General features: G+C 43.5%; 1 protein-coding gene across 5 annotated transcripts in view; it reads right to left on the bottom strand.

Annotated features, from left to right (window-relative positions):
• The window catches only part of LOC129715783 (uncharacterized), a 337,613-nt gene that overhangs the window by 212,692 nt on the left and 114,284 nt on the right, over positions 1–10,637 (bottom strand). For all 5 annotated transcript variants that reach the window (XM_055665662.1, XM_055665654.1, XM_055665638.1 and 2 more), the window contains one exon: positions 3,757–3,822. In XM_055665662.1, coding sequence (XP_055521637.1) covers positions 3,757–3,822 — 66 coding nt within the window. The remainder of the gene's footprint in view (positions 1–3,756; positions 3,823–10,637) is intronic.

The following is a 10,637-nucleotide window of genomic DNA, read 5'->3' as shown; positions in this document are numbered from 1 at the left end:
GTGGACAAGGAGTACTCACTAGCAGAACCGAAAGTTGCAAGTACTATTCGGAAGGTCAAGAGCCGATTAACCTGGTTGACATGATCCCATCCCTAAATCATCTTTCCTGTTCCACTCCACATGCTTTAAGATAGGCCTCAATTATCGGTCGTATCTTCTTTCATCGTGTGGCGTAAAAAAATAGTTTGAACTGCTCCAGTGAAGAGCCAAATGAAATCTATATTACTTAAACGTATCATCTTGACCACGTTCCAGGTTGCACATGTATGAGTGATTTTCGAGAAAACACGCTGCAACATTCATTTACTCAGAGTTCCCCTCCGCTCATCAGGTGCCAAGGATTGTTCCATCGATGAAACAATACAAGAGTTATAAGTGTTTAAAAAATGTTGAAATTCTCTCTCCTGAAGGCCACGCCACCCCTTCCGGAAGGACTATAAAACCTGGAATGTGTGGAGGTGCCACAAAGCTCTCTGCAAGATGGGGGAGCTGCGATGTTGCAATTCTCTCAGTCTGAGCTGTGAAGGGGAAGGCACTGAACACATGTCTACACATGGCCGATTGGGAAAGGGGGAGATGCAGCGGAGATCTGGGTGTCATGGTACACCAGTCAGTGAAGGTAGGCATGCAGGTGCAGCAGGCAGTAAAGAAAGTGAATGGTATGTTAGCTTTCATTGCAAAAGGCTTTGAGTATAGAAGCAGGGAGGTTCTACTGCAGTTGTACAGGGTCTTGGTGAGACCACACCTGGAGTATTGCGTACAGTTTTGGTCTCCAAATCTGAGGAAGGACATTATTGCCGTAGAGGGAGTGCAGAGACGGTTCACCAGACTGATTCCTGGGATGTCAGGACTGTCTTATGAAGAAAGACTGGATAGACTTGGTTTTATACTCTCTAGAATGTAGGAGAGTGTGAGAGGGGATCTTATAGAAACTTACAAAATTCTTAAGGGGTTGGACAGGCTAGATGCAGGAAGATTGTTCCCGATGTTGGGGAAGTCCAGGACAAGGGGTCACAGCTTAAGGATAAGGGGGAAATCCTTTTAAAACCGAGATGAGAAGAACTTTTTTCACACAGATAGTGGTGAATCTCTGGAACTCTCTCTGCCACAGAGGGTAGTGAGGCCAGTTCATTGGCTATATTGTAAGAGGGAGTTAGATTGGCACTGTGTATGGAGAGAAGGCAGGTACGGGATACTGAGTTGGATGATCAGCCATGATCATATTGAATGGCGGTACAGGCTCGAAGGGCCGAATGGCCTATCCTGCACCTAATTTCTATGTTTCTAACTGAACTGTGAGTGGTTTTACTGACCTGTCAGTGCCCTTAATGTGGTTTGAAAATATTGTTTGGAAATGCTAAAGCTGTATTGCCTTTGGTTGGGAAATGCTAAAGCTGTGTTGCCTTTGGTTTGGAAATACTAAAGCTGTGTTGCCTTTGGTTTGGAAATGCTAAAGCAGTGTTGCCCTTGATTTGGAAATGCTAACGGTGTGTTGTCTCTGGTTTGAAAATGCTAAAGCTGAGTTGCCTTTGGTTTGGAAATGCTAAAGCTCTGTTGCCTTTGGTTTGGAAATGCTAAAGCTGTGTTGCCTTTGGTTTGGAAATGCTAAAGATGTGTTGCCTTTGGTTTGGAAATGCTAAATCTGTGTTGCCTTTGGTTTGGTAATGCTAAAGCTGCGTTGCTTTTGGTTTGGAAATGCTAAAGCTGCCTCGCTTAATTAAAGTTGCCGTACTTAATTATAGTCGCCTTGCCTAATTATAGTTGCCTTGCCCAATTAAAGTTGCCTTGCCCAATTAAAATTGCCTTGCCTAATTGAAATGCTAAAGCTGTGTTGCCTTGTGTTGCCTTTGGTTTGGAAATGCTAAAGCTGTGATGCCTTTGGATTGGAAATGCTAAAGCTGTGTTGCCTTCGGTTTGGAAATGCTAAAGCTGTGTTGCCTTCGGTTTGGAAATGCTAAACCTGTGTTGCCTTCAGTTTGGAAATGCTAACGCTGTGTTGACTTTGGTTTGGAAATGCTAAAGCTGCATTGCCTTTGGTTTGGAAATGTTATAGCTGCCTTGCCTAATTAAAGTTGCCTTGCCAATTAAAGTTGCCTTGCCCTCTATGTAATTAAAAGTCTAATCTTGACCACTTTATATTGATGTTATTGGTTTGCGCTTTATATTGATTTTAGAATAAACGCTACACAATACGGCCGTGATTTTAAGCCATCTTACTTAGTCCCCCTCCGCTCATCAGGTGCCGAGGATTTTTCTCATCAATGAAAAATAAAAAATAAAAGCGTTATTTAGTTGTTTTAAAAAATGTTGAGATCTCTTCGTCATTCCTGTCAATCATGCCATGAAGGCCACGCTCCTTCTGGTGGGAGGGGGAAGAGACTATAAAAGTGTGGGCGTGGCCTCAGTCTCTGCCAGATGGAGGAGGGGGAAATGTCACAACTCGCTGTCTTATTGGCCTATGCACCCTGCTTCCAATGGTATGAAACTGCATTTAAATTTTTTTGGGGGCCTTGCACCCTGCTTGAAGTGGTAGGGAACTGCATTTGAATTTGGTGGACTTGCACCCTGCTTGAAGTGGTATGAAACTGCACTTGAATTTGGTGGTACACAAAAAAGCTGGAGAAACTCAGTGGGTGCATCTATGGAGCGAAGGAAATAGGCAACGTTTCGGGCCGAAACCCTTCTTCAGACTGAAGTTTGATGGCCTTGAATTTGAACTTGAATTTGGTGGCCTTGCACCCTGCTTGAAATGGAATTTCAAGGAAAAGCCGTGAGTCAACGGCCAGCCCACCAGCCTTGAGTGAGTGAGCTGGCCAGCACAACAGGCTTGAGTGACTGAGCCGCCAGCCCAAGAATCCACTTGGCCCACAATGTCCATACTAGCACTCTGTTTCCCTTCAGCCCACAACACCCATACTAGCGCTCCAGAAAGCACCCCCTCCCCCCTCCCCCCTCCTCCACCGGCCCCCAATATGGGAATTGGTGGCGAGGTGGAATATTGCGTTGGGGTACCAGCCCTCACGGGTGATGCTGGGACCCAACGGGTCCCACTTAGTCTAGTATTTACTAGATTAAAGGTAAGGGGGGGTAGGCATAGTGGCACAGCAGTAAAGTGTGGCCATACCAGTGTTCAATCCTGACCTCAAGTGCTGTCTGTACAGCATTTGTTTGTAATCTCATGGGTTTTCTCTGGATGCACTGGTTTCTCCTGCCGCATTCCAAATATGTGCAGGTCTGTAGGCTAATTGGCTTCTGTATATTGCCCCTAGTGTGTAGGATACAGGTGGTCATTGATCGGCGCAGGCTTGGTGGGCCGAAGGGCCTGTTTTCCATGCTGTATTACTACGCAAAACTAAATTAAACTAAAACTAAACCAAAAGTGAGACATGACAACAACATAGTTAGTCAGTGCAAGACTGAAGTGAAAAAGAACTTGTCATACTAGTATATGTGAAGTGAAGTGATAGCACCTATATGTGAAGTGAAAACGTTCTGTCTCCAGGTCTCTGAATTTCTAAAAGGACCTCTTAAATGTCTTTTAAACTCAGATCATCTTATTTTGCTCATGTAATTGTAGATCATGCAACAGATAATGGAAGCTGATCATAACCACTATATTCCTTAAGGTGCGAACCTCTGCTGTTCGCACCTTAATTCTGAGTCCACTACTTACCAGCATTATTGCCAGTGGAATCAATTTCTACTTATTTTATTATTTCATCCAAGAATAAGATGGCCTTATTAAGATCAAATTACCTCGCTGACTGTGGCCTGATGTCTGTGCTGGACCCGCACTGTAGGTAGAATTTAAATGTGGTAATGCTAGAATTGAGAAGACATGAACAATCATAAGTATGACTTCAATTAAACCACGATCAAAATTATTTATGCAATCATATTAAGAAATTCATCAAAATATTGTTGTAAAATCGCTTACAGAATTTTAGACACTCAGGAATAAATCTATAAAAGTGTCCATACTTCTGCAACTCCATTTATCTAAACATCCCTTGCATTCCTTCCTTAATCATACATTTTCATTTTATGCCAAAAACACAAAGTGCTGGAATAAGTCAATGCGTCAGGGAGCATCTGTGAAGGGAATGGAAAGGCAATGCTTTTGGTTGGGACCATTCTCCAGACTGATTGTCGTGGGGGTGAAAAAGCTGGAAAAGAGGAGGGGTGGGACAAAGTCTGGTAAATGATTGGTGAAGGGGTTACATTTATGTTGACTCGTGCTGGAATGCCCACAAGTGGAAAGCACCTTTCAATGTCTACCCCACAGATCACCATGATTTTGAAAAATTCTATTGTCACATAGCATAGTCAAGAGTCCCAGTCTATTTTGAGGCAAGGGAGATTACTGAGTACACTGCAGTTAGTGTTGCTACCTAGCAGCTCTAGTGACGTACTTTCAATCCTAACCTCCAGTGCTGCCGGTATGGGGTTCTAGTGGTACATCTCTCCATGCAAACTATCTATAGTGTTTATGTCAAAACAGTAATTACATTCCAAACATGACGATGGCTGCAAAACCCAATGAGGTTTAAGTTAAGATCAGGAATCTCACACATAAAAGTTTCCTTTCCTATTTTGTCCCATTGTTATTAAAGCTCCAAATTCCCATCAATCTCACTGATCATGAACGGCACGGTGGCGCAGCGATAGAGTTGCTGACAGCACAAGACACTCGGGTTCGTTCCTGACTAGGAGTGCTGTCTTGATGGAGTCCATATGTTCTTATCCGTGCCCATGTGGGTTTTCTCTGGGTACTCCGGTTTCCTCCCACACTCCAAAATTGTACAGGTTTGTAGATTAAATGGCTTTGGTAAAATTGGAGATTGTCCCTGGTGTGTAGGAATCACTGGTTGGCACGGACTCAGTGGGCTGCAGGGCCTGTTTTCCATGCTGCATGTTTAAACTAAACTGAACTAAAACCCATTAAACATTGAATTTCCATTTGAAATTGCTCAAGCCCTAATCGCAGCTCAGTCATTCAACCAGTGATTGTTGGAATCAGACTTGTCCCTGGCTTACCTATCACTGTTTTTTGCTCATTCCAAAATGGCACTAAAGTAATAAAAATATATATTTCGCGCAGCAATTGACAGGTAAAACTTCAGTTGTTGCTGAATGTTGCTGCAGCAAGACCAAGATCAGAAAGATCGTAGGCACATTATAAAGATGGGCCTTTATCTGATTTAGTGCCAATCTTTTCAACTATGATAGTAGCTTGGTTTCTGCAGCTAACATTACCAAGCAGGAATCTGGAATCCACATATTTTGATTGGTTGACCATCCTGTGAAATACATTATGTGCAGTGTTGGATCACTAAGCCTCAGAGTTTTATTTAAATAGATTTTCTGAAAGAAAACTAAATTACTTTCAATTAAAGTTACTTCAAATGCTAATGCATGCTGTATCTGAACCTGGAGTCAAATTAAGGTCTGCCAAGAAAGTTAAGAGGTCTTACTGCTGATACTGTTTAAAGGCCTGTCCCACTTTCCAGAGTTATTCACAAATTCTCTCTGAGTTATTCACAAATTCTCCTGAGTTTTCAAACACACGGAATGTTCGTAACGAGTCCATAGCGGCCGTAGAAGTCTGTGGGTACATTGTAGTGGCTCGTTATGCCAGTCGTAGGCACTCGGGGCATCAGGTAAGTCGGGACGTATTTTCCAGCCTGATGAAAAATGTCCACGAGTAAAAAAATAGCCCCGAGTACCTACAGCTGGCATAACGAGCGGCTACTAAATATTCACGGGCTCCTATGGCCTCCTAAGGACTCGTTGCAAACATTCTGCGAGCTTGAAAACTCGGGAGTATTCGTGAATAACTCAGGTGTATTCGTGAATAACTCGGGAAAGTGGGACAGGCCCTTTAATAAAGTTACTGATTACAAACAGTAAAAGTGTTTCAACTTGTAGGCAAAAAGCCTATTGGATGAAATAGACTGGAAAATGTAATTTTGCGATGGAAACATGGCCGTGACCACATGAATATCATAGTAGGCACGAGGTCGGTCTCCTTTCTCTTACATTTTACATTCTTACTGAGGCTTTTTGAGATGATTATATCAAATATACGTTGCGTTTTCAATGTGTTTCTTCGTAAAGGAGCATGACCCTTATCAAGTAGATGGATATGAATTGGAGAGAACTTGTATTTGGTAACTTGGGTTCCTAAGAATGCTGGTGAGATTCAACAGTGAAGTATGTGGGCTCAAGACATGCTGTGTTATGAAATTCTGGTGAGTTGCTCCATCACAGACTGTACTACATACCATACTCCAGAGCCACATTGCCTTGTATTTTTTTCTTAAATGTTTTTGACATATAAATATTGGTACATTGTAACATTGTCTAAACATGTAAACATTGGCTTGTATTTGCTACTCATCCCCAATTTCCCCTGAAGTAGCAGGGCAAACTAGAATTAACCGTACACACACAAAACAGCTCTGGGTCATACACATGCTAAAGTGTAACAGACTAATTTTCCCGCAAGTAAATCAGTTATGTTTTACAAATAATGAGTTTCAAGATTATGCTGATGTTCATTGCTTTTTATTGCTTGAATTTAAATTCCTCAGCTGCCAAAGTACCAAATAGCAGAGAGAAAATGTTCAAAAAAAGACCCTATTGGGGCTTATCTACAGGCTCCCAAACAGTAGCCTGGATATAGGGTGCATGTAGTAAAGATAATGCTACGGTTGATATGGGAGATTTCAACATGCAGGTAGACAGGGAAAATCAGGTTGACACTGGACCCCAAAAAAGGGTAGTTTGTGGAGAGCCAGGGAGAAGGCAATTCTGGAATGTTATGTAATGAACCGAATTTGATAAAGGAACTTGGTTAAGGAGCCATGAGGACGGCTCCATGAGTTACCATAATATGGTCAAGTTTAGAGGAATAGGGAGAGGGAGAAGGGTAAATCAGAGGTGTCAGTGTTACAGTTGAATAAAGGGGACTATGGAGCCATGAGGAAGGAGCTGGCCAAATTTAACTGGAAAGATAACCGAGCAGGGATGACAGTGAACAACACTGGCAGGTATATCTGGGAATAATTCAGAAGGTGCAGGATCAGTTCATTCCAAAGAGGAAGAAAGATTCCAATGGGATTAAGGCGCGACTGTAGCTGACAAGGTACATCAGAGAAAGTATAAAAATAAAAGAGAAGAACAACGTATAAAGATGAGCAAGAAGCAAGAGTATTGATTAATGTTTAAACGGCAACAGAAGAGAACTAAAAAGGCAATACGGAGAGAAAAGATGAGGTACAAAGGTAAGCTAGCCAAGAATATAAAGGAAGATAGTAAAAGCTTCTTTAGGTATGTGAAGAGGAAAAAATTAGTTAAGACCAAAGTTGGACCCTTGAAGTCTGAAAAAGGTGAATTTATTATGGGGAACAAGAAAATGGCAGATGAGTTGAACAGGTACTTTGGATCTGTCTTCACTAAGGATGACACAAACAATCTTCCAGATGTACTGGTGGCCAGATGATCTGGGGTGACGGAGGAACGGAAGGAAATCCACATTAGGCAGGAAATGGTGTTGGTTAGACTGATGGGACTGAAGGGAGATAAATACCCAGGGCCTGATGGTGTGCATCCCAGGATACATAAGGAAGTGGCTCTAGAAATCGTGGACGCATTGGTGATCATTTCCCAATATTCTATAGATTCAGGATTAGTTCCTGGGGATTGTAGGGCAACTAAAGTTATCCCACTTTTTAAGAAAAGCAGGAGAGAAAAAAATGAAATAGACCAGTTAGCCTGACGTCGGCGATGGGATAGATGCTGGAGTCAATAATAAAGGATGAAAAAGCAGCACTTTTGAATAGCAGTAACAGGATGAGTTCGAGTCAGCATGGATTTACGAAGGGGAAATCATGCTTGAATAATCTTCTGGAATTTTTTGAGGATGAAAATGGACAAGGGAAAGTAGTGTACCTGGTCTCTCAGAATGCATTTGATGAGGTCCCACATCGGAGATTAGTGGGCAAAGTTAGGGCACATGGTAGAGGGGGTAGAGTGCTGACATGGATAGAAAATTGGTTGGCAGACAGCAAACAAACAGTGGGGATTAACGGGTTCCTTTCAGAATGGCAGGCAGTGACTAGTGGGGTACCGCAAGGCTCGGTGCTAGGACCGCAGCTATTTACAATATACATGAATGATTTACATGAAGGGATTCAAAGTAACATTAAGGGCCTGTCCCACTTAGCAGACCTCGACAGCAACCTCTGGAGACCTTGCCGCCACCAATGGTCCACTGCAAGGTCGCCACAAGGTCACAGGAGGTTTTGGTCACTCAAGGGCACTCGCCTCGAAAGCCTTGAGCTGGATCGACTGGCCACGTTGAAACCGCGAGCTGCATCTACAGACACACACACACCACACACACACACACACACACACACATACACACACACACACACACACACACAACATCACGAACACACACACACAATGGACACACACACACAACACACACACAGTGCACACACACACGGTGAACACACACACACAACCCACACACACACAACGGCACACACACACCCACCCCCAGTCGCGAAGTTGGGGGCCATGGAGGAGCGGAGGAGTGCAGTTTGCACGGTGAAGATGAAGGTAAACGGGGCCAGAGTATGGTAAGTCCTTTAGGGGGGGGGGGGGGGGGGGGGGGGGGGGGGAGAGAAAGAGAGAGAAGCAGAGAGAAGGAGAGAGAGGGGAGAGAGAAGCAAGGCAAGGCAAGTTTATTTGTATAGCACCTTTCAACAACAAGTGCTGTATATAAAACATTAAAATCATTGGAAAGAAACATATAATATGACATTCAGATAGAAACATAGAAATTAGGTGCAGGAGTAGGCCATTCGGCCCTTCGAGCCTGCACCGCCATTCAATATGATCATGGCTGATCATCCAACTCAGTATCCCGTACCTGCCTTCTCTCCATACCCCCTGATCCCCTTAGCCACAAGGGCCACATCTAACTCCCTCTTAAATATAGCCAATGAACTGGCCTCAACTACCCTCTGTGGCAGAGAGTTCCAGAGATTCACCACTCTCTGCGCGTGAAAAAAGTTCTTCTCATCTCGGTTTTAAAGGATTTCCCCTTTATCCTTAAGCTGTGACCCCTTGTCCTGGACTTCCCCAACATCGGGAACAATCTTCCTGCATCTAGCCTGTCCAACCCCTTAAGAATTTTGTAAGTTTCTATAAGATCCCCTCTCAATCTTCTAAATTCTAGAGAGTATAAACCAAGTCTATCCAGTCTTTCTTTATAAGACAGTCATGACATCCCAGGAATCAGTCTGGTGAACCGTCTCTGCACTCCCTCTATGGCAATAATGTCCTTCCTCAGATTTGGAGGCCAAAACTGTACGCAATACTCCAGGTGTGGTCTCACCAAGACCCTGTACAACTGCAGTAGAACCTCTCTGCTCCTATACTCAAATCTTTTTGCAATGAAAGCTAACATACCATTCGCTTTCTTTACTGCCTGCTGCACCTGCATGCCTACCTTCAATGACTGGTGTACCATGACACCCAGGTCTCGCTGCATCTCCCCCCTTTTCCCAATCGGCCACCATTTGGATAATAGTCTGCTTTCCTGTTTTTACCACCAAAATGGATAACCTCACATTTATCCACATTATACTGCATCTGCCAAACATTTGCCCACTCACCCAGCCTATCCAAGTCACCCTGCAGTCTCCTAGCATCCTCCTCACAGCTAACACTGCCCCCCAGCTTAGTGTCATCCGCAAACTTGGAGATATTGCCTTCAATTCCCTCATCCAGATCATTAATATATATTGTAAATAGCTGGGGTCCCAGTACTGAGCCTTGGGGTACCCCACTAGTCACTGCCTGCCATTGTGACAAGGACCCGTTTACTCCTACTCTTTGCTTCCTGTTTGCCAGCCAGTTCTCTATCCACATCAATACTGAACCCCCAATGCCTTGTGCTTTAAGTTTGTATACTAATTTCTTATGTGGGACCTTGTCGAAAGCCTTCTGGAAGTCCAGATACACCACATCCACTGGTTCTCCCCTATCCACGCTACTAGTTACATCCTCGAAAAATTCTATAAGATTCGTCAGACATGATTTACCTTTCGTAAATCCATGCTGACTTTGTCCAATGATTTCACCACTTTCCAAATGTGCTGCTATCCCATCTTTAATAACTGACTCTAGCAGTTTCCCCACTGCCGATGTTAGACTAACTGGTCTGTAATTCCCCATTTTCTCTCTCCCTCCCTTCTTAAAAAGTGGGGTTATGTTTGCTACCCGCCAATCTTCAGGAACTACTCCAGAATCTAAAGAGTTTTGAAAGATTATTACTAATGCATCCACTATTTCTGGAGCTACTTCCTTAAGTACTCTGGGATGCAGCCTATCTGACCCTGGGGATTTATCGGCCTTTAATCCATTCAATTTACCCAACACCACTTCCCGGCTAACCTGGATTTCACTCAATTCCTCCAACTCCTTTGACCCGCGGTCCCCTGCTATTTCGGCAAATTATTTATGTCTTCCGTAGTGAAGACCGAACCAAAGTAGTTATTCAATTGGTCCGCCATATCCTTGTTCCCCATTATCAACTCCCCTGTTTCTGACTGCAAGGG

The sequence above is a fragment of the Leucoraja erinacea genome, chromosome 2 (assembly GCF_028641065.1).
Source record: "Leucoraja erinacea ecotype New England chromosome 2, Leri_hhj_1, whole genome shotgun sequence".
Taxonomy (NCBI): domain Eukaryota; kingdom Metazoa; phylum Chordata; class Chondrichthyes; order Rajiformes; family Rajidae; genus Leucoraja; species Leucoraja erinaceus.
The sequence above is the reverse complement of the archived record's forward strand: the minus strand, read 5'-3'. Positions and strand labels throughout refer to the sequence as shown.